This window comes from Nicotiana tabacum, chromosome 9 (assembly GCF_000715075.1).
Source record: "Nicotiana tabacum cultivar K326 chromosome 9, ASM71507v2, whole genome shotgun sequence".
Taxonomy (NCBI): Eukaryota; Viridiplantae; Streptophyta; class Magnoliopsida; order Solanales; family Solanaceae; genus Nicotiana; species Nicotiana tabacum.
Window position 1 is genome coordinate 16,448,104 of NC_134088.1, and position 24,965 is coordinate 16,473,068.

At 37.2% G+C, this 24,965-nt stretch overlaps 1 protein-coding gene across 1 annotated transcript; it reads right to left on the bottom strand.

The window, feature by feature from the left end:
• Window positions 1-10,238: 10,238 nt before the first annotated feature.
• Window positions 10,239-20,933, bottom strand: LOC107805641 (putative anion transporter 6, chloroplastic). The gene is made up of 15 exons (XM_016629714.2): window positions 20,285-20,933; window positions 18,823-18,968; window positions 18,472-18,571; window positions 18,226-18,278; window positions 17,499-17,573; window positions 16,842-16,922; window positions 16,169-16,230; window positions 15,949-16,016; window positions 15,526-15,641; window positions 14,232-14,268; window positions 12,618-12,713; window positions 11,587-11,728; window positions 11,412-11,464; window positions 10,673-10,759; window positions 10,239-10,575 (listed from the first exon to the last, which is right to left on the bottom strand). Exons 1-15 carry the CDS (start codon window positions 20,678-20,680, stop codon window positions 10,474-10,476), a joined length of 1,614 nt encoding a protein of 537 aa, XP_016485200.1. The 5' UTR covers window positions 20,681-20,933; the 3' UTR covers window positions 10,239-10,473.
• Between the last annotated feature and the right edge of the window lie 4,032 nt (window positions 20,934-24,965).

Here is a 24,965-nt window from a genome sequence, read left to right on the forward strand (position 1 = left end):
TTTTGAAAGATATGCTCTGAGCTTGTGTCATTGACTTTGGAGGCTCGTGGTATTAGTTTTTGCATTTATCAGAGTTTGCCTACAATAACAACTACCAGTATAGTATCCAGATGGCTCCTTATGAGGCTTTATATGGTAGGCGGTGTCGGTCTCCGGTTGGATGGTTTGAGCCGAGAGAGGCTCGGCTAATGGGTACGAATTTGGTTCAGGAGGCCTTGGACAAGATCATGATTATTCAGGATAGGCTTCATACAGCTCAGTCCAGGCAAAAGAGTTATGCCGACCACAAGGTTCAAGATTTGGCTTTCATGGTCGGTGAGCGGGTATTGCTCCGAGTGTGATGAGATTTAGGAAGAAGGGCAAGCTTAGCCCTAGGTTCATTGGTCCGTTTGAGATTCTTGATCGAGTAGGAGAGGTGGCTTATAGACTTGTATTGCCGCCGAGATTATTAGTCGTGCATCCAGTGTTTCATGTGTCCATGCTTCGGAAATATCACGGGGATCCATCCCATGTGTTTGATTTCAGCACTGTCCAGTTGGACAAGGACTTGTCTTATGAGGAGGAGCCGATGGCTATTCTATACCGGCAGGTTCGTCAATTGAGGTCGAAGAGTTTTCCTTCTGTTTGTGTTCAGTGGAGAGGTCAGCCTCCTAAGGCAGCGACCTGGGAGTTCGAGTCCGATATGTAGAGCCGTTATCCCTATATTTTCCCCGACTCAGGTACTTCCTTCTTCTGTCCGTTCGGGGACGAACGGTTGTTTTAGAGGTGGCGGATGTGATGACCCAAAAGGTCATCACTTGCTTTTAAATTGAAATTTGTGTTTTCTTTGCATTGAAAACCTCATGAAGCATCACCTCGATTTGTGTGCGCAGCCCGGGTGTGTAGTCGGAAAGCTTATATGTGAAAATCTGTGAAAAATAATAAATTTTGACAATAAAATGAGTTAATTTGACTTCGGTCTATGTTTTGGGTAAACGAACCCAGACCCGTGATTTGACGGTCCCGGAGGGTCCGTAGAAAAATATGGGACTTGGACGTATGCCCGGAATCGAATTCCGAGGTCCCAACCCCGAGAAATGAATATTTTAAAGAAAATTATTTTCTGAAATTGTTTAAAGGAATTTGAAATAAAATTTGATTAGAACATAATGGTATCGGGCCCGTATTTTGGTTCTGGCGCCCAGTAAAGGTCCTATATATGAATTAAGATGATTATGTAGAATTTGGTGAAAAAGAATGTCATTTGATGTGATTCGGACCTAAATTTGCAAAAAAAAATTATGTTTAAGAAGTTTGAGGAAGTTCTTTGGTTTTGAGGTGTAATTCGTTGTTATTAAAGTTATTTTGGCGATTTGATCGCACGGATAAGTTCGTATGATGTTGTTGAGTTAGTACGTATGTTTAGTTAGGAGCCCTGAGGGCTCGGGTGTGTTTCGGAAGGTTTTGGACTTATGAAAAGTTGCAGATTTTTGTTGTTCAGTGCCCAGGGATTTTGTTCTTCGCGTTCGCGTGGGTCCAATCACGAACGCGTAAGGCAAATTTTCCAGGAGCCAAACTTCTTTTTCGCAAACGCCAAGATGGAGTCACAAATGCGAGGCTAAGGAGGGATAGCCTTCGCGAACGCGACACAGCTCACACGAACGTGATGGCTAGTGAGTCTGGGTAGGGGAGGGGCATTTCACCTACGCGAACGCGACCCAATGGACGTGAACGCGAGGCTCGAGGAGTTTCTTCTCCGCGAACGCGAGTTGGCTTCTACGAACGTGAAGGCTTATCAGGCTAACCCATTGCGAACGCGTTGAGTTTATCGCGAACGCGATGAGTAATTTTGCTCAGTTATTTTAAAAGACCAGAACAATAGCCATTACGGGATTTACACCAAAACTCATAACTTCCTAATCTTAACTCAAAATTGGGCGATTTTTGAAAGGGGATTCTACTACCAATTCATAGGTATGTAATCTTAGACTCATTTTCTTCAATTTCCATTAACACCCATTAGATTTCTAGACTTAAATCATGTAATTAAGGGTAGAAAATTAGGGATTTGGGTAGAGTTAGGGCTTTTTGATTATTTGTGATTTAGACCTCATTTTGGGGTCGGATTTGAAAACAAATTATATATTCGGGCTTGTGGGTGAATGGGTGATCGGGTTTTGGTCCGAACCTCGTGTTTTGACCAATCGGGCCCGGGGTCAATTTTTGACTTTTTGGGAAGAATGATTAGAAATCTATAATTAAGCATTGGAATTGGATTGTTTAGCTTTTATTGATGTTATGAAGTCGATTATGTATAGATACAATTGATTTGGAGCCGAATTCGAAAGGAAAGGCGGTGTTTGAGGCTTGAGTTCGCCGTGGAAGTTCGAGGTAAGTGTTTGGTCTAACCTTAGCTTGAGGAATTAAGAGTCGAGTCCTATTTGCTATGTGATAATTGTTGAGTACGACGTATAGGCATGGTGACGAGTATCTATACATTGGTGTCAAGCATGCTCGTGAGTCTTATATTGTGATTTTCATGACTTCGTTGTATTATCCATGCTTTAGAGTTGATTTCTATTTGTTGTGAGAAGTTTGTGGAAGGAATTGTGACCTTTGAACATCGAGGAGCATTGGGTCAAGTTATATTACGAATTGCGAAAGTATATGAGTTGATTGAACCCTTCAGAGCATTGGCTCAAGTGGTAAAGTGAGTTGTGAAGTAAAAGTGAATAAGAGAAAGAAGTCACTAAATTGTTCCCTTGCCGGGATATTGTTGCTTTATTGGTTATCTCCCTTGCTAGGATGTTGATATTATTGATGTTGCTCCCTTGCCGGGACTTAATTATTAGATTGTTGTTCCCTTTCCGGGATTCCTATTATAATCTTGTTTATTCCCTTGCCCCATTGTTTGTGATTGTTGTTTGGGTGAGGAAGAGTGTTAACGCACAAAGAGTGATGCCGTGTATTGTTTGTTTTGTAAGGAAGAGTGTAAAGAACAAAGGGTGATGTCGTGCACGATTGTGAGGAAAGAGAGTAAAGTACGAAGGGTGATGTCGTGCAGCACGATGTACCATTTCATGCAGATTTTATTGATTATATGGTGAGGAACGAGATTAAAAGCATGAAGGGTGATGCCGTACATACTTTTATTATATAATTTCTTTGGTAAGGACGAGAGTAAAAGCACGAAGGATGATGCCGTGCATTTATGAATTTCTGATTCTTTGTTGATATCCAAGTTATGTTGTTCTTTCATTACTTGATGGCTTTCTATTCTGAATTGTTATCTCCCCCACAACATGCTCCCCCTCCTATATTGACTGGTTATTTCTATATTTCTTTTATGCTGTATACATTTGAATTGCACATGTTTATTTGGTAGTCTGGTCCTAGCCTCGTCACTACTTCGCTGAGGTTAGGCTAGGCACTTACCAACACATGGGATCGGTTGTGCTAATACTACACTCTGCACTATGTGCAGATTCCGGAGCAGCTTTTGGACCATAGCATGGAGGCTACCTTCAGTTCACGCAGAGATCCAAGGTAGACCTGCAGGCGTCCGCAAGCCCTGACGTCTCCCTCTATCCCTACTTTCCTGTTTCATTTTCCTTACATTCAGAAACAGTGTATTATTATTTCTTCAGACTTTGGATGTAGTAAATCTTAGACCATCTATGATACTGTGACACTAGGTTTTGGGTGGTTAGTATTTGTAATAGATGCAAATTTCAGATATTTAATTGTTATCTTTCGCTTAATTATTTAAAGTTTCGTTGTTTTCATGTTATCGACTTATATTTGTCAAAAGAAGTAATTTGATAATAAAGTAAGTAGTTAAGGATTGGCTTGTCTAGCTCTCATTAGTAGGCGCCATCACGATTCCCGAGAGGTGGGAAATCCGGGTCGTGACACACATTTCCCTCGTCCAGCACTTCAAGGAAGATTTGTAGCCCCCGTCTTACCAGCTCATTATACAAGTTGGGGCAGCCCAGCTGGACCGACCCTATATCTATGCCCCTTTTCGATATCAATTTCTTAGGGGCCTTATCCGCAAAGTGGTCTTGAGCCTTGGCAGAGACGAATCTACTACTATCAAAAGGACGAGCAGGAGCTGACCCGCGCGCCCTGGACGATCTAGCTTGACTGCTGGAAGAAGCACCGGTGGTGCTTCGTTTCCTAGATGGAGCCATAGTACCTAGAAAAGGAATAACATTAGCACAGCCCAAAAAATGTGACTCAATGTGGTTACTCAGACTTCACGTGCACAATTGGCCACAATTACTCAATTACACTCACTGTGGCATTTAAACAAACACCTTGTGGGCATTATATACCCACACCCCAATTCAAACATGTTGCACCCCAATACCGCCACAATTTTCCCAAATTCACCCACTAAGTTAAGATACAACTCCACCAACATTACCACCCACAATCACTACACACACACACTACAATTTACTACTAGGAAAAGAAAAGAACAAAAACTACTACATAATGAAACAAAATAAACGAAAATCTCTAAAAACAATGACAAAAACAATGGTAAAAAGAAAACCATACCTGTAGTGAGAGAAGATGGAGAGAAGTGAAGAAGAGTAGGGGAGAGCGTGGCTTGAACCTTGGGGAATTTGGGTTGGGAATTTGGAGAAGAGGGAATTTGAGGAAGATGGAATTTGAAGAAGAAGGGGGTTAGGGTTGGGGAATTTGAGCATTGGGAATAAGAAGAGGGGAGTTGGGGAAATAACACTTACATATTTATCATACAAAATAAAGAATAAAAAAAATTATTAAGTTAAATAAAGCATCAGTTGGGCGGGACTAGCGCGGTACGAGCGCGACCGCGCTAGTGCAGACAGTGTATTTGGCCATATGCACGGCCACAAGCACGGTCACTAGAGCGGTCATAGCGCAGTCGCGCTAGCGGTTGAGATGTTGAGGCAGAATGTTTGCCCATATACGCGGCCTGTAGCGTGGTGGGTAGCGCGGGCGCGCTCCTGGGCACAAAAAATTTACATTTTTTCACCTGTTTTTTTTCACGTCCGATGGACTTATCACTTGCCCAAGCTTACCGGCATTGGTTAGTACTTACCAAAATCAAAAGTAACAACTACTCACTATCATTGGGTTGCCTCCCAACTAGCGCCTTAGTTAATGTCGTGGCACAACAGTTACAACAAATCAATGGGTTGCCTCCCATGCAGCGCTTGATTTAACATCGCGGCACGACGCAGATAAGTGCATTTAAGGCTCACTCGACCTCTGAGGTTCAGTCAGATGGATCACTGACACTTCCTTTGGTTTATCCATGCCTACATATGGTTTCAATCTTTGACCATTGACTCTAAATGTATGAGAGTCTTTCTCTGAGACAATCTCTGCGGCACCTGAAGGGAATACTTCAACCATTCGAAATGGTCCAGACCATCGTGACTTGAGTTTAACCGGAAATAGCCTTAATCTTGAGTTATAAAGCAACACCATGTCTCCGGGATTGAAATTTCTCCCAATAATGTTCTTGTCGTGCAACCGTTTCATTCTCTCCTTGTATAACCTCGTGCTCTCGAAAGCAAGATATCGGAACTCATCGAGCTCATGCAATTCTGTGACTCTATTTGTTCCCGTAGATTCCATGTCCAGATTTAGCTGTTTCATTGCTCACCAAGCTCTATGTTCTAGTTCCATTGGCAAGTGACAGGCCTTTCCGAACACCAACTTGCATGGTGACATACCAATTGTTGTTTTGAAAGTAGTTCTGTAGGCCTGGAGTGCATCATCTAGCTTTTTTGCCCAATCAGTTCTTGTGGCATTCACAGTCTTGGTTAGCACACTATTTATCTCTCTATTAGACAATTCGGCCTATCCACTGGTTTGAGGATGATATGGTGTTGCCACCTTATGGCGCACATCGTACTTTGCTAGCAATTTCTCGAAGGCTCGATTGCAGAAGTGAGTGCCTCCGTCATTGATAATAGCTCTCGGGGTTCCGAAACTGGTGAATATATTCTTTTTCAAAAACCCCACCACCACTCTTGCATCATTGGTGGGAAGTGCTGCAGTTTCCACCCATTTAGACACGTAATCTACAACAACAAGTATGTACTTATTGCCAAAGGAGCTGACGAAGGGGCCCATGAAGTCTATCCCCTAGACATCGAACACTTCAACCTCTTGAATTGGGTTCATGGGCATCTCATGGCGACGGAAAATGTTCCTGGTTCGCTGACATTCATTACAGCCCTTCACTTATTGATTTGCATCCTTAAACACTGTTGGCTAGTAAAACCCGGCCTCTAGCACTTTCACGGCCGTCCTGACTCCTCCAAAATGCCCTCCATACGCCGATGCGTGACATGCCTGCAAAATAGAAGATTGTTCTATCTCGGGGACACACCTCCGGATCATATTGTCAACATATATTCGAAACAGATAAGGTTCATCCCAGTAATACATACGGCAGTCACGACAAAAACATTTATTTTGCACAGAGGAAAGGTCATAGGGAACTATACCGCTTGCCATGTAATTTGCAAAGTCTGCATACCATGGCACTTCCTTAAGGCTTGTAGCGAATAGCTACTCGTCTAGAAAGGTTTCCAGAATGTCCTCTACCTCAACTGAGTTTTCAGCTCCTTTAAGTCGTGATAGATGATCAGCGACTTGATTTTCTATGCCCTTACGGTCATGAATCTCCAGGTCGAACTCTTGTAGTAACAGCACCCAACGAATCAGGCGCAGTTTGGACTCATTCTTCTCAATCAAGTACCTGAGAGTTGCATGATCAGTATATATAATTTCCTTAGAGCCAATCAGGTATGATCTGAACTTGTCGAATGCAAACACCACAGCCAGCATCTCCTTTTCAGTAACAATGTAGTTCAGCTAGGCTCCACTCAATGTTCTACTGGCATAGTAGATTGGGTGCATTATCTTGTCTTTCCGATGTCCCAGCATTGGCCCCACTTCATAGTCACTGGCGTCACATATGAGTTCGAATGGTTGCTCCCAGTCCGGGGCAATAATGATGGGTGTTGTGACTAGCCTCTTTTTCAACTCCTAGAATGCTATCCTGCAATCATCAGGAAAAAAAAGAAAGGGTGATATTTTTCTAACAACTTATAGAGAGGGTTGGCAATTTTTGAGAAGTCTTTTATGAATCTCCGGTAGAAACCGGCATGCCCGAGGAAGCTCCTGATTACCTTGACTGAAGTGGGGGGTGGCAGATTTGCTATCACGTCAACTTTAGCACGATCTACCTCGATTCCCTTGCTTGATACCCAGTGTCCCATGATTATGTCCTCTTATACCATGAAATGGCACTTCTCCCAAATAAGTACAAGGTTAGTCTCAATACATCTTTTCAACACTCAAGGTCAGATTTATAAGGCACTCGTCGAATAAGTTTCCCACCACTGAGAAATAATCCATGAACACCTCCATTATGTCTTCGACCATGTCAGTGAATATGGACATCATGCACCTTTGGAATGTGGCGGGTGCATTGCATAGGCCAAAGAGCATCCTCCGAAAAGCATAAATTTCATATGGGCATGTGAAAGAGGTCTTCTCTCTCTCCTCTAGTGCAATGGAGATTTTATTGTACCCTGAGTACCTATCCAGAAAACACAAGTGGGACCTCCCTGCCAATCTGTCAAGCATCTGATCAATGAAGGGAAGTGGGAAGTGGTCTTTCCGGGTGGCCAGATTTAATTTCCTGTAGTCCATACAAATTCTCCAACATGTGACGGTTCTTGTAAAGATCAGCTCATTGTTATCATTTTTGACCACCGTCATACCACCCTTCTTAGGAACACATTGCACCGGGCTAACCCAGTTGCTGTCAGAGATGGAAAAAATGACTCCCGCATCCAACTACTTAATCACCTCTTTCTTCACCACTTCCTTCATGTTGGGGTTCAACCTTCTTTGGTGCTCTCTGGAAGGTTTGCGCCCCTCTTCCAGCAGAATTTTATGCATACAATATGCCGGGTTGATCCCCTTAATGTCTGTCATGGTCCACCCAATGACAGTCTTGCACTCCTTGAGTACCTGCAAAAGTTGTTGTGCCAGCATATCTAACAAACTAGATGAGATAATAACAGGTAATGTGGAGTTGGGTCCTAGGAACTCATACCTGAGATGGGCGGGCAGTGGCTTCAACTCCTGCTTTGGTGGTTCTCCTATGGATGGTTTGGCTGGAGTAGTTTCTCTGTTTTCTAAATGCAGGGGCTCGAATTCAAGTGTTCTATCCCAAAACTCTCTGCCCTCTAAAGCTAGCACCCATTCTGCCAATTCTTCTCCATTCACCTCATCTAAGTTTACAAGACAAGCAGCAAGAGGGTCCTCAATAGTCAACATCTCATCATCTGCTTCTACGATTACATCCACGATATCAATAATAGAACAATTGGCGAATTCACTTGGTCGCCTCATAGATTTTTGCACATTGAATGTAATCTCCTCATCGTTCAACCTCATCTTGAGCTCCTCAGTTTCACAATCAATGAGAGCTCTCCCTGTGGCCAAGAACGGCCTTCCCAAAATTATGGGAATTTCTTCATCTACCTTGCAATCTAGAATCACAAAATCTGCAGGGAACACAAATTTCCCTACCTGAATCAACACATCATCCAAGATACCAGAGGGTCTTTTCATGATTCTATCAGCCAGCTGCAATAAGATAGACGTGGGTCTAGCTCTTCTAATCCCCAGCCTCTTATAGATCGCTAGGGGCATAAGATTTATGCTAGCCCCCAAAGCACAAAGTGATCACAAAGTGCCTTGGCAAAAGCAAAGTTACCAATGGTGCAGTGAATTGTGAAACTCCCTAGGTCAGACAACTTCTCAGCAACTGGTCTAGTCACCACAGCACTGCAGGTCTGAGTTAGAATCACTGTGGCCAAGTCTTGGAAATCGAATTTTCGGGACATCAAGTCCTTCATCATTTTTGCATAACCAGGCATCTCCTTCAAAGCATCAATCAATAGAATATTTACCTGGATTTGTTTCAGTATCTCCAAGAATTTCTTGTATTGTTCCTCTTTCTGGTACTTGGTCAGCCTCTATCGGAATGGTGCTGGAGGTCTCTTCTTCCCAATGATTTGGGCATTCTCTTTGTCAGACACCACCTCAACTACAGGTTCCTGGGCTGTCTCAACTTCTTTCTCAGCCTCAATATATTTTTCATCAAATATATCTGTGTAAGTTGATTCATCGACTTATAACCTACTCAGATGCATCGTTGAATATTAAAAACAAAATGTCTTGACCTATATATATATATACACACACACACACACATATATATATATATATAACACACTTCGTTGTACTACTTTAACTACATATATAGCATGTTAGAGTATATTTTAGTGTATTCATCCCTTGTATTACAAAAGTATTAACGGATTACATTTATATTATTTAGATAGTAAATATAAAAGTGATTTTTAATTTTGACAAATGTTAACCTGAAAAGAGACCAACTTTGGTCGCTAATTATCCAGAATTAAAAATTAGCGTCCAAAGTTGTCGCTAATTTTAAATAAGATTTATTTATATTTTATAAAATATTATAAATAATAATATAATTATTAAACGTTTTAACTGGGTTCCAAATTAGCGACCAAAGTTGGTCGCTACTTGCTTCCTCTTTCATAACCGACCAACTTTGGTCGCCAATTTTAAATAATATTTATTTATATTTTATAAAATATTTTAAATAATAATATAATTATTAAAACGTTATGACTGGGTCCCACATTAGCGACTAAAGTTGGTCGCTAATTTCAATATTTCTTTGACTAAGCAAGTCTGACCAGCCCGGTCAACATGTTGACCACTTTACCGACCAAAAAGTGACCAACCTTGGTCGGTAAATTATTTAAAATAATTATTTAATAATTTTCTCCACATTAGCGACCAACGTTGGTCGCTTTTTTTGACCAACCAACTTTGGTCACAAATTTTTGATCGGTAATTCCTAGATTTCTAAATAGTGAGAAGAGAAACACAACAGATAATTTGAGACAGAGGGAGTAACAAAAAAAGATGCAATAAATACAATGTGAACACAAATGCTGAACTACTTTATAGGATTAACCTTTGGAGGAAAAACAATTAGTACATTCCTTTTTAAATCCTAGAATAGATCTGGCATTTCCTCAGCTTGCTACTAATCTGCTATAATTTCAAGAAGATACAATAGTTGAAGGGGAAGTAATGCAAAAAGTACCATGGAAAGCTGCTGATGAGTATTTGGAGTAAACCATAACTATTAAAGATGTTCATTATACATCTGCTGAGCACTTTATGTAACTACAATCTGAAAAATGAGGGTACTCTTCACTAAAGTTGCAAAATCCCTACAATTCATGATTAATATACTTTATACATACAAAAAAAAAATGGATTAGTAGACAATATGTTTCGTGCTGAGCTGTTAGTAGTATTTATGTATGTTTGCTGATCAACCCGAGCTGAATAATGAGGTCAATCACCCTCCGAGAAGGTCTGCGGCTTACTGCTTGCAAATGCCAGCCACACAACTGTTCCAGTGAGGTAGAAGAAAATTGATGGTGCAAACAAAGAAATCTGCACAAAATAAGTTGTAAAATTTATGAACTGATCTTCAAACGGATGAGGCTTATTAAGGTTTTAGGGTGTTCTTGGGGAATGTAAGATAGCTTACGCTCCACGAGTGAGTTGAATCAAGAAGAAAACCAGTGAGAGCGACGCCTACAATTCCGGGAACTGCCCCCACGGTGTTGGTAATACCCTGCATATACAGTTTATCAAAGTTGGAAACAAAAAAAGAATATCTGGACTTGAATTTGAAAGATGACATCCAACTAATCTTCTTCGGACAGGTATAAGACCATTATATGAACTTCTTCGGACATCCAACTAATCAATGCAGATAGTCTTACCAAAAGGAAATTTTTTCAGTGGCTACAAACAGTTACAAGGAAAATAGACAGGTATAAGGCCATTATATGAACTTCATAGGATATTTGCGACAATTTTGTGCATAACAGGAGTAGATCAAAGAATGAAGTGCAGGAACCAATATCATATTTATGCATGAGGATTACAGCGACATTCTAATTACAGAGAACTCATAAATACAAGCTAAGAAACACCATATTAACCAACTTTGAGTTCAATGGAAGGTAGAACTTGATTTCCTTGTGTCCATGCAAAGAATGTTTAGAGATAATTATAACAACAATCCCCGTGTGGGGCCTGGGAGGGTAATGTGTATCCAGGCCTTATGCCTACCTAGTGAAGGTAGAGATGTTGTTTCCAATAGACCCTCGGCTCAGAAAGGTGAGAAAGAAGAAGAGGAGGAAGAAGAAAAAGAGATAATTATCTTGCATCAAAAAACATGCACATGTATAAAACAAATGCAGCCCTGATGCTAAACATACCAGAAGAATGCTTGCATATTCGGGTGAAATGTCTTGATGGGTGCAATATAGGCCTGCAACAATGAAAAATTTGACAAGATCAATTGTACCAGCAGATGAGGAAGAAGTGCATCTTTATTAGAATTTACATCCCAAGTTCAGAATTCTTGAAACCAAGAGCAATTTACTGGAGTACCTGATAAGGCAAAACTTGAGAGAGCTAAACCACCAGTGAGGATTGTTACTACTTCCCAAGGAGGCAAACCAAAGTCCAAGGAAGAAAGAATCATACAGGTCGCCGGGGATAAAAAAGCAATTGTTTGACAAATTTTTCTCACCTGTTAGTTCAGATGAGTTACAAAGGGTAAGTATCCACCTTGTCAAGTTGCTTCAATCTTTGTTGCATTATTGGTATATACACAAATTATGAGATAAAGAGACCGATGAAGCATTGATTAGAAAAAAGGTTATAGGGAACGATAAGCAGGAGGTTGGGGGAGGGAAAATCAAAGATATGCTTTAAAAAGTATATATAAAATATTACACTGAGCATGTTGGGGGAATTTAACACTTATTACCAGGAACCAGATTCTGTGCTTGTCTCACCCCAGTTACACAGCAAGATATCAAAACATAGATCATCACTTATAAGTTTCTCCGAAATGATGAGAAATATTAACTTGCAAAGACATTAATCAAAAAAATCAGTTTATAAATTATCTATCAAATTTTCTTTTGCTTTGAAAGTTCTTTTTCCATTTGAGTACCATGTTATCCACAATAACTTTAAGTGATTGAGAATCTTAAATTCTACCAATAAAAACCATTTGAAGCTTCTTCATGAGTGCTATCCGTTCTACTAGCATTAAGAACAAAATCGTCGTCATCCTAAGGCATGCAGCTTCCAATAAATAAAAAATTGGAAAAACTACAAAAATATAATTAGTGGAACACCAATCAAGATCAACATAAAGAGTGTGACTTCCAATAACATAGCTTGCTTCGATACAATCAAGAAAATCCCACATTTTTTTCAAGCATTACTTGTAGATATAGAATTGAGCATTATTTACTCTTGTTCAAAGGGTTAAAGAAAAAAAATATAGATGATATAGTACAAATATGAAGTTCTCCAGTTCTCATCATATAAAGAGACGTGAAAAACTAGGGGTTAGACCATAAAAATTACATTCCGGGAATAGAGAAAATAAGGAAAAGTCTAAGTACCACTGATGTATCAACCCCTTTGGAAATCAAGCTATCAGCAAATTGTGATGCAATGCTTGTAACAAAAATTGAAGCTAATGGAGGGAAAACTGAGACCTGAAATATAAGTTAAACAATTGTGAGGATATTCCTTAGTTGCGTAAGCAGTCTTACTTGATAACTCAAGTCGAACATTGATTAGAGTTGGCAGTAAATTACAACAACAACAACAACCACCACCCATTATAATCACACTAGTGGGGTCTGGGGAGGGTAGTGTGTACGCAGACCTTACCCCTACCCTGGGGTAGAGAGGCTGTTTCCAAATAAACCCTCGGCATCCTTCCCTCCAAGAACTCCCCACCTTGCTCTTGGGGTGACTCGAACTCACAACCTCTTGGTTGGAAGTGGAGGTTGCTTACCATCAGAGCAACCCCTCTTGTCCATCAGAGGTTGCTTACCATCAGAGTTGGCAGTAAATTACTAGAACTAAATGGTAATGACTGTAGGAAATTACATAAGATAATTATTTCATGTTAAATTTTCTTAAAAAAGGTACTTCAACAATTCTTATTGATTTAACTACTTCAGAGGAAGAAAGTATCCAGGTGTTATGGGTTCTAGCCGTGGAAACAACCTCTTGCAGAAATGCAGGATAAAACTGCGTACAATAGATCCTTGTGGTCCGACCTTTCCCGGACCCCGCGCATAGCGGTAGCGGGAGCTTAGTGCACCGGGCTGCCATTTTTAGAGGAAGAAAGTATCCAAAGTGACCCTAGACAATACATAGTCAGAAGGGAAATAGGCTTATAAAATGTAACTGTCGTGTGCATGTTACTAGTGAAGGGACATTAGAGAAACTTTAACTCGTCTCCAGTCTCACTAATTAATTATATTCCGGGAAGAAAAGATTGATACAGTTTTTCCTTTGTGATCATGCATAATATTCACCATAAAAATGCACATTTAAATTTCAACTTTTGGTGATGAAGAACGGAGATTAGTTATACAAAAAACAACTGCAACTTTAGAGGGCCTTAAAAGGGTGGCTCACAGACTCAAACTTGTTGATATTGTCAAATCAAGAAGGCCTAGCCACTAATGCTTGCATTACGTTAGACCGTCTACATCACACCCCTTAGGGATGCAGCCCTTCCTCGAACCCTGCATGAATGCGGGATGCTTTGTGCACCGGACTGCCCCTTAAGAAGGCCTAGCTCAAGTAAATAGTTGAGGTCCCTTAAAGTCTTAGGTTCAATCCTTTTTGGAAGCAGGATTTCCTCCACAAATGTAGGTTATTTTGTAGTTTATAGTAAAGTACTTCAACTGGTAATGTGCCCGAGCTGCAGATAGTTTGTTCTTTCATTGTCTCACTTAAAAAGATATCTCCTCTTAATTACTCACATGAATAACATATCTAGAAAATTCAGGGGTATATGCAATAAGTGACTGCAGAAATTTGGATTTCAATGCTGAGGCATGCTGAGGCGTGAATGAAAAATGATGTATCACAATATTATATTTGTGAAAGTCTTGAACAATTAAGGGATGGGTGCAACATATTCTCTCTAGACATTGACACATGAATATTAGGAAAGCAACTAGAGATGGGAAGCAAAGATACAGTAGACTTACCCATGCTGCTTCTGTCAGATTAAGGTTCAGCTCCTCACTGCAGGGATGCAAATCAAACATATAGAAAAACACTTAAGAAGCGCTTTCTCTTACAAATAGCATTTATTCCTATTTTCTCCAATATATAGCAGTTCAAAATTCCACTTTAGTATATAACTTTTTCTTCTCTACTCAAACAACAAATATATTGAATATAAACTTACAAAAAATAAAATAATTTGTTATAAGTAGTTGAATTCCTTTTCCTGCTAATATTTTAACTCTATACTCTTAAGGAAGTTTGGTTATCATCATAGTTATTATAACTTGGTTATCATCAACCTTGATAAGACCGGAGAAAACATCTTAAAAGGAAAAAAGGTTGAATCCTTTGGGTACTTTACCATGTTGGGTTGTAGTTGAAGTGTGAGGGAAATGGAGGGAAAAGAAATAGAGGGGAATGAAATTTTAAATTGGTTATTTTTTACAAAGGAACTTTGTCCGTCAGTGGATAGGAAGAGGAAGAGGAAGAGGAAGATTGTTGTGCCCATATATAGAAGCACTTCTTCTAGCTCTTAAAGAGTTGAGAAGAGAGCAAGCATCGCACCGTCTTTGGCTTCGTATTTGGATTTGATTGATATATATATTTTTTGGACCAAAATTATTTATCCCTTTTCTGTTGTTTTTCGCGCGAAATTTTAATATAAATAAATTCCTGGTTATTTAAGTTCTTGGTCAAATCGCACCATGTAGTATAGAGTCAAGGTTTATTTCCTTCTCTCAGTTTTTCTGTTTCAGCTTTGTTTTTTATAAGCTTTCTAAGTAGTGAACTTTTATTGGACTTAGAAGCTGATAGGCCAGAAAAATTGAACTGCCATCTGCAGACATCCAATTTAAAGCATCTTTTACACAGTTTTAATCGTCGTACCTTGCCTTTTACAATTTCATTCAATATGACCACATTTTCAAAATATTTGTCATTTATGAACCATGGCACTAGCGTCACAAACAAGAAAAATGAAACATTACAAAGAAAAGCTCTTAGTACTAAGCTCAAGCAGCACCCAAGGGTATGGCCTAATAGTCAATGAAGTGGCTTGAGAATAATGAGGTTTCAGGTTCAAGTCCCAACGGAAGCAAAAACACTAGGTGATTTCTTCCTATTTGACCAAGCCTTGGCAGATAGAGTTACCTAGTACCTGTTGTTTGTGGGAGGTAGTAGGTTCCCGTGAAAATAGTCGAGATGCGCGCGAGCTGACCCAGACACCACGGTTATTAAAAAAAAAAACTAAGCTCAATCATGGCAAATAGTTACCTGAAATAGGTAGGAAGCCAAGATAAGCAAGTATAATGGCCCCAACTCCCACAAAAATGTGCATATATCATCGCCCACACAGCTTTGCTTTTGAAAAATGCCTTCCACGGTACATCCTACAATTAAGGTTCAATTGGTATAAGCTTCAATGTTAATGTCGTTAACCAAAGTAAGATTTTTTTTTGTGGATTAAATGAAGTCTTTGCAAGAAGTTGGAGCCTGACTACTACACCATTAAACACGGGAAAAAATAGCACCCAACATAGCTTGAGGAGACTCCAGAAGTTAATTTTATAATGATTATTGCAATTCTACTTAATGTTACATTTAGTTTAACTTATCTTTAAATTGTATGTAGACAACCAAAAGATATCCAATCAACTGTTTTAGACTTGTTCTCCAACTGATTTTCTGTACACATACCTTTAGAGAGGCGCTCAACTCTCCCAATGATGAACCCATTGATTTATTTCTAGAAAAAGACGGCGGCCCTGCAAACATCAAAATATTGCTTGCCCAATCAGAAATGCAGTACAAAGCAATACAAAAGCAGATAAAATTAAAGTTGATATTGTTAGTACTCGACTAGACCAGATTTTACCACAATTTTGAGAAGGCGGTGGAAACAAGAAACTCTACTCACAAGACATGGATTCTGTGGAAAACCAGGGCCGATCTTCTTTAACCAATTGAAATCCTAAAAACCTGAAATATGCAGAGATAAGCACATCAGCTTAGAATTGGTTAATATGTGCTTTATTGGTAAATAACTAAGCTAGGGATAATGCAACTCAAAGAGTAATTTCTTCTCAAAATGAAAAACTGAAACCAATGACCACTTGACGAAATCCGGAGGGAAGTGGGGTAAATGGCCAATACTACGGGAAGGATTCCTCTTTGGATAATAGGTACTGTAGCTGGTATTCTTGTAAGCGATCATTCATTGAAATGATAAATAACTACAAGTGATGGAGATAGACGATTTAAGTAACGGAAAATCCTACATTTGAAAATTTTATCTAGAATGACTGGAAAGGTGGAACAAGACCAGATATGATCAAAATAAATCAAAGCATACCAAAGGGAAGGAAAATTACTTCAAAATCTGTGGAGATTGGATTGACATAAAGAGGAAAGAAAAGCTTCAGCTAAGAACAGCCTAAAGAATAGCAACATTCTGTAAGCGGGGATGACAACAACAAATAGGTGGCACGTAAAATTGGTTGAAAGGATTTAGGGGCAGTAGAGCGATCTACTTTTCTTTTCTTTTTTCCTTTTTTTTTGTTGGGGAAGGAGAAAGGAGGAGGCCAACTTACCAACCTATGCCTAGAAAGCCAAACAAGTAAAATACAGACTCCCACCCGTAGTTCTGGATCAGTGGAGGAGCCAACAGAAGTCTGCAAATTCAGAAAATTTTAGATGATCACCAAACCACATTAATAAAAGAACTTTAGCCATGCCTAGGAGAATCTAAAAAAGAAACAAAAAATGGATTAGACGCAACATGATTTTGAATTTCTACGAACAATTTGTAAGAAATCGTGCAGGTTATATTACAGAACTTCAGAATCGAAAGCGCTGATCAGGAATTTTCTCTAACACCTTTTCCTGATACATTTTGCACTTTCTGCAGTTACTATGACCATAAAGAGTAAAACCAAGATGCCTAGATAGGGGTCAGAAGTGCTGTACAGCCCTTGTCATAAATGAAGTATAATTTCTTCTGCTGAATGCTAATGTCAAAGATAACTCGGTATGATATTATGCTAGTGTCAAAGATATCCTGGTTTGATATCACATCAACAGTTTGGTATATGTCCAACGAACTAAAAGTCTAGAAACTAAGTCTGCATTTGAAATTCCAACTTTTATCTTCCTCAAAACCACATAATCATTTGATAAGATAGAAATGTATATGAGATATTCCAATATACTGGTATATGACTGATAATTAAGTTTAAGATGAAAAATACCCGGTAACACTTCCAAAACTCAAACCACCAAAAACAAATGATACTGCTCGAGAGCGTTCTTCTAATGGTATTGTCCTGTACATAATATGCAGAGACAAAACAAACATGGTAAATGAAATATACACAAAAATATTAAATTTTGCACGCAAAGGCATGCTAACAACATGATTCGATAAGTATTGACGTGGACTTTTCAGAGGCCTTGTATAGGTCTAAAGTATATGATATATTTCAACCTTAAAGACGATTTAACAACATAATTGGATAAGTATTCTAGATTCCAACACAGATGTGGATTTTTCAGAGGCCTCGTAGAGATAACTTCAATCGGTATGGCCTTTTAAGACTTTGTATCATCAGAAACGCTAGCTATAGTTTGTATCTCAAAATTCTCTTCAAATTCTAAGTATCCTATAATATGTAATATAGAGCATTGTACGAAAATAGAGTAACATTGAAGCAACATTCTCTCAGCTATCCGAACTAGCTAAACCAGCTGACATGCAAGCTTGTCATCATTCCAGTTCAATATCAAAGTCCAGTTGAGAAGCACAATACGTAACATTTTATACATTATACAGCAAGGAACATAAACTTTAGAAGCATTAGCAGAAAGATGAACCATTATTTCCATTGTAAAGGGGTGATTCAACGCATGCAAAAGCAAGGTTAAGATAATGAACCATTGTCCAGATTCATGTTTAAGTACTTATCAGTTCGAACATACCTGGCAATCAGGTCAGTGGCAGCTGATGGTGAAACTCCTTCTCCTATCCCAACCTATACTTGGAAATCAATAGATATAGAATAAGTCTAGGAAGAACAATACATGAGTAATATCCACATCTTTTGAGAATGAGGTAAGTTTCCGAAACACATAAAGCAAGGCCAAAGACCAATAATCCTTCTTTTGTTAACGTAGATAAAAATCAGTGTTTTTGTAAATATCCTAGAAAAGTCAAGACCAAATTACCAAGATCCTTGAAAAGATGAGTGCAGGCATAAACCCTGCAAGATAGGGAACTAACATTGTTGCCAGAGACCAGACTAAGACTCCAACTTCAAGAACTTTACTGCAAACAAAAGAAAAATCCAATAAGCATGATGAATGATGAAATGATCAACATGGCATGCTATCTCCCCCGCCGTTTGGGAAGATCTTTTGTAAAGTTGGTAGCTTAGAAATATAGTAAGTCTGTTAACTATAGCACCAATTGTAAAAGGATATATACAGTAAAGTTGGTTTGCTTCTAGCCAACAATCAGAGACTAGAAGATTCTCATCTATTGCACAACAACAGAAACTTGACCATCCAAAAACTTACCTCCCACCAAATATCTTCGAAAGCCATCCACCTGGCAATTGACTTAATGCATAACCCCAAAAGAAAGATGACTGGACCAATCCAGCTACTGATGAATTCCAACCGAATTGATGCGACATTGGAATAATGGCAATGCTCAAATTGACCTATTCAGTAAAAGAAATGAAATTATCAAATTTTAATTAACTGAAAAGGCAGAAAACTCCAAAAGAAACAAAAAGATTTATGCTTGTTAAGCCATTTCGCATGATCACATTCGACACTGCTCCATGAGCGAACCGAAACAATTTCTTTTTCGCTTCTGTTATACTTAACTCCAGCTGCAAGGAAAGTGCTAACCAGTGCCAATAGTAGACAAGAGCACCAAAAAAGGAGCATTTCTCATCTCGAATCCTCTCATTTGCATTTGCTAATGCACGTTGGAATCAACGTTATCACATTAGCAAGATACATCTTACACTTCATTCTGCCACCATTGAGAGGTCGAAGAAATGCATTCGGCCACGAAGTGTGCAAAGGAAAAAGGGTAAAGTCACCATCTAGGGGAATTATCCTATTTTGTACTTACATCCCTAGGAAACTTACTAACTTTGTGAGACCTTAGGCCAAAGACCAGACCATTTGATGTTCCACTTGTATATATCATCATACTTCAAAGTTGCACTAGAACTCGAGCTACCATGCCCTTGACTGCCACACAGAGGCGGAGCCAACTTTCACGTGAAAATTACACTGTGTAGTTAGGTAAACTTTTTCTTATGCATATGTACTATATGTTGAATCCCCTTGGCTTCTTCGTGTGTTTAATTCTTATATTTTGACTCTCCTTAGTGAAAATTCTGGCTCCACCAATGCTGCCACATCTCTGGTTATACCGAAACATGGGTCTCATTAGAGACACAAAATCCATGCACTCCCATATGTAAGCTATTCGCAAGAACGTCTTATAATTCAATTTAGCAAAAGTTTCCTTTCTCAAGTAATCATCCAAACAACATTAAAAGCCGATTGGACTACTAATAGTAGCAGTGTTCTTAACATTAAACTAAATGACAATTAACTTAACAATCACACCAAGAACAGAAAGCTCTTAGCAAGACCAAATTATAAAGTCAACTTATCAACAAAACCATCAATCCATCAATTATGAGCTCAAGACAATGATACTATCCAAAAAAAGGGCAACCCGATGCATAAGGCATCCCGCATTCATGAAGGGTTCGGTGAAGGGCCGTACCCCTTTGATGTAGACAGCCTATCCTAATACAAGCATTAGTGATTGCTTCCACAACTCAAACCCTTAGTCACAAGGAGACATTTACTGTTCCTTCAAGCCCCCTTCACTATCAACAACAAAAATTAGGAGCTGAAACGCACAATCAGTTTTCAGAAAAGATCAAATAATGCAATTCTTGAACTGAAAACATCACAATATGTTACTATATGAAAAGAATTCAATTACCTTATCCATATTACAGATAACAAAGGCAAGAGAAGTAGTTCCAATGAGCTTATATCTTTGAGGCAAATTCTTCCAAGGTGGCCAACTCCACTCAAAACCAACTTCCTTATCCTCATTTTCAGCTCCCAATTCATTTCCAGAAGTTGAGATCAATTCCCCCTTCTTGCTCAACTCACCATTCACTTTCAACCCCTCAAGTATTCTCTGCCTTTCTAAAGCTTTTTCCTTTTCTCTCTCTATTATGCTGCAAGAAACTCTGAACTTCAAACTATGGTTTTGGGCTAAAAGATTCAATCTTTGAGGTCTCAAAGTGTTAAAGATTGAAACTTTATGGTTTACAAAGTTGGGAAAATTAAATAAGTTATTGTTTTCTGCTCTAACTGTGAATTTAGCCATTGTTGGGGTTTTTCAAGAATTCTTTGATTTTTCTTGAATATGAAAAAAAAAATTATTGCACTAATGCTCCTATACTCAGCAATTTTTATATAGATCAATCAGAAAGAGGGGTTTTTTCAATTTCTTTTTAAATTGGTGATTTTACTTCTACTTTTTTGGGGGGTTACTGTTTTTGTCTTTATTTAATTTTTTCCACGTTCTTTTATTTCAAAAAAATTTTTATGTTCTAGGAATGAGGACTTGGAATTGCCACGGAGTTAATAATTAGAGGCCCCAATTTAATGAGGAAATCTAATTTGTGGGAACTTTTCACTGCCACGTGGAAGGTGCTCGTTAGATGAATAATTAGCACAAATTTGAATGGTCCGCTTCAGTTTTTGGAATATTCCCATATTCTTTTTTCTTTTGAACATTCAGTTGATAGCACATTTGATCCCCTTAATTATTGGTAAATGATAATTTTGGTCATTGTGATATAAGACGAAGTACATTCAACCTTCAAGGCTTTAATTAATTAAATGTGTGTGTTTTCTCCAGTAAAAATTGCACGGAGCGCCCTATTTAGTCGTCCTCATTTAAGCTATACCCATTTTTTTTAAAAGTTTTAACTTGTACCAACTTTTTAAACAACTTCAGTCTCCTTTCTCCTCCTTCGTTTTCTTCTTCTTTCTTTTGCTGCTGTTGGTGTTGCTATGAAACTTCAGTTCATGGGATAATTGTCATAAGTATATTTATCAGATTATCTAAAAATAAATTATAAATAATTACATAAGTTAGTAGACAATAATTTGTGAATATTTCCACGTAATTCTGTTCTTTTCACGTTTATTGTTTCCAAAATTTATGATTTAGATATTGTTGGCAATCTGATTATTTTATAGTAGTAATACACTATGAAAGAATAAGGTGATTATTTATCTAGTATGTTAGAAAGCTTTTTCAAAAACTTCGGCTTGTATAGTGCTGAAGTTTTTACAAATGAATTAAATAACTTCAGCATCTTCTGCTGAAGTTTTTGAAAAGGCTTTATGACAAAACTAATGAATCAAAGACAAAAAAAACTTCAGCTATTTTAGTGCTGAAGTTTTTACAAATGAACTAAATAACTTCAGCATCTTCTGTTGTTTTTGAAAAAAGTTTATCCAGGACAAAAAAAACTTCAGCTTATTTAGTGCTGACGTTTTTACAAATGAACTAAATAACTTCAGCATTTTATGACAAAACCAATGAATTTAGGATAAAAAAACTTCAGCTATTTTAGTGCTGAAGTTTTTACAAATGAACTAAATAACTTCAGCATCTTATCCAGGATAAAAAAACTTCAGCGTATTGCCTTTGTTACTTCAGGCCCGTCTACTAGAATGCTGAAGTTTTGCGTGATTGTCTTTGCTACTTCAGCCCCGTATGCTAAAGTTACGCGAAAAAGTGGGAACGTTTGCAATTTTTTTTTACAAAACAGGCATAAGTTAAAATGATACCCGAAAGGCGAATATAGATGCAAATCCCCTAATATAAACAGCCACAATAATTGGGTAGATTTATGAGTACTATTGGACAATCTAAAAATATGTTGTTAGTGCATATCATATTTTATATTAAAAGTGGAAAAACTTTTAAGAATAAACTTAAATTACCAAAATATTCATAAAATATTGAATGACATTTTTACCCCTTATCTAAACACTATTCCTATAATACTAATGTACAAAATCATAAAAACACTTCATAATAGATATGGTATTATCAAGAATCATAAAAGTATTGGAATTGAGCCTCTTTACCACCTATCATTATTAGATTCTTTAAGCTGAAAACGGGGATTAAAAATATGTTAAGTGAATCTAAACTTCAATTCAAATGATAAGACTACAGTTTTAGGCCTCTTCATGTTCTTGGATTCTATAGATGCATATCCAGGTCTTGTTATGCACATTTTAACATAGCAAAAATCTCTTCAGAGCATCCCATGTACCATACCCAAAATTGAGAATCAAGTGTTTGTATGGATCAAAGAGAGAGGAGAGGAGAGAGAGAGTTGAAGCAAGGGAGAGAAAAACTAGGATAGAGCATAAATAAAAGCGAAGAACAGCATAAATAATACTCCTTCCATTTTAATTTATGTGAACCAATTTGACTGGATACAGAATTTAAGAAAAGAGAGAAGACTTTTGAACTTGTGATGTAAAAGGGGCACATATATTTTGTGTCCCTATAAATCATTGCATAAAGGTAAATTATTTTCAAATAAGAAAAGTGATTATTCTTTTTGACACGGATTAAAAAGGAAATAGGTTTACATCTATTCTATACTATATTAAAAGTACGAAGGCCCTTAGCGAAATGTCGTTCGCCTTTTTTACCCTTTAAAAATTACTTTCACATTATACAAAATTGTAATTTAATTATTCTCCTAATATATAGGATTTTAAAATCAAATAAAATTTTATTTATTAAATCTTTCCTTATTTGAACTAGCTCATAATATTTAGAATTATTGAAATTTACTATAAATAAACAACTTTGACATTTCTAGATCCTTTTACCCATAAAAAACAACGTACTTCAAAATTAGAAAAAGAAAAAATTAATTTGAATTAAACTATTCAAAATGCGTAGGAAGGAAATTGTATCTACTTTCGCCTTTGAAAGATGTTCGTTTCTGACAACCAAGCAGCAGCCAAGGATCTGTAACAAATTTTATTATCAATTTGATTTCTTTGAAATAATTTTTTAGAAAAAAAGTATCCTAAATGTAAATAAACAAGAAAATTATCTCTTTAAGAAGGAACAAAGTTGTCTTTAAAGTATTTAACTATTCCTAATTTATATAAAAAAGAAATATCTTGGGTATAATTACAATTTTTTCTAAAATGAATTATGAAATACACTTTGATTTACATGGTTAGATTCTAATATAAATATAAATAATAATAAAAAAAGGTAAAAGATACCCTAACACTCCTACCATAAATAAATGAGAAAAATAGTTTTCAAGAAGGAACCAATTTGTCTTTAATTTCTAAAATCTAGGTTAAATAAAAGAGAAAAATATCTTTTTAAGGAGGAATCAATTATTTGCCATTCCAAATTCTCGGCAACTTTGCTACTTATCAAACAAAAACTTAAGAATGGTTTATTTACATTTTTAATTACTCCTAACATTTTGTTTTTAAAAAATGTTATGTTCTTATATTGAACATTTTTTTTTTTGTGGGAAGTGTCAAGTTCATATAATTCAATGTAAGAAACGAACCATCCTTGCTTTTTTATAAAATTATAGTTAATGTGTCTTTGTCTCCAAAAGCAAGAATATTATAACACAAACTATTATTTATGGATGAACATATCTTTTTGTAATATTAATAGATCATATTACTCTTCAATGATGTACTATTTCTTCAAAACATTATACATACAAAAATATAAAATTATTTAATAACGAATAATAAATAAAACTATAGCATATTCATGGCTCCGTATATAATTGGGGTATCCTCTTTATTGTTCAATTTTTTTAGAATAATACAAACTTGTTACATTCAGTTTAACCTTTTAAGTTGTTTCCTATAAAGAAGTTTAGAGATTACTGCTAATACAAATTAACATATTATGCTTATTCTGAGCTTTTAAATTAAATACAAAGCCCATATATCGAAATCCAATAAAATATATCAGGACTTTGTGGGGCGACGTTTCTTTTCTTATAGAATTAGTTAAACAAAATTAACATTCATATTTTTAGGAAGTTAACTATTTCCTTTAGTTTAAATTCTATATCTAGATTAATAATATTTATGTGGTTTTTATAAAGATTTTGATTGTAATATGGGTACACGCGCAGCGCGCGTACCCTAAGACTAGTAAATTGAAACGAAGGGAGTAGTAGTTAATTTCATTTGGATACTTTAGTGTGAAATTCTTTTTATTGGCTAAATAAGCTCCTTTTAGAATGTATGGTATATTATACGATGAAGAGCTTGACGCATGACATGGAAAGACACAGGAAGTGTACAGTTAACATATTGTTTCCTTTCCTATTCTCTTGTTCTTTTTTCCACTTATCTATTATTAGAATTACTCTTTTTTATTTTGCGTATTGAAACTCCTGTTAGACTTTTAATTTTGGTCAAATTATTACTGAGGTTGGTTCGATGGTTATATTGTTGCTCTTTGTGTTGTGCGGTGGAAAAATAAATCACTTTGGTATGATCAATATGGTTAATTCCGCCTTATATGTATCTTGGACGATAAATCAAATGATGATGACATCAAACAACTTAATTGA

Coding starts and splice junctions, on each gene's coding strand:
- LOC107805641 (XM_016629714.2), bottom strand. CDS start 20,680: ATGGCTAAATTCACAGTTAGAGCAGAAAACAATAACTTATTTAATTTT. Junction 16,017..16,168: donor TTCCACAGAATCCATGTCTT/GTGAGTAGAGTT, acceptor TGATGTTTGCAG/GGCCGCCGTCTTTTTCTAGA. Junction 11,465..11,586: donor CTCAAGTTTTGCCTTATCAG/GTACTCCAGTAA, acceptor TCATTGTTGCAG/GCCTATATTGCACCCATCAA.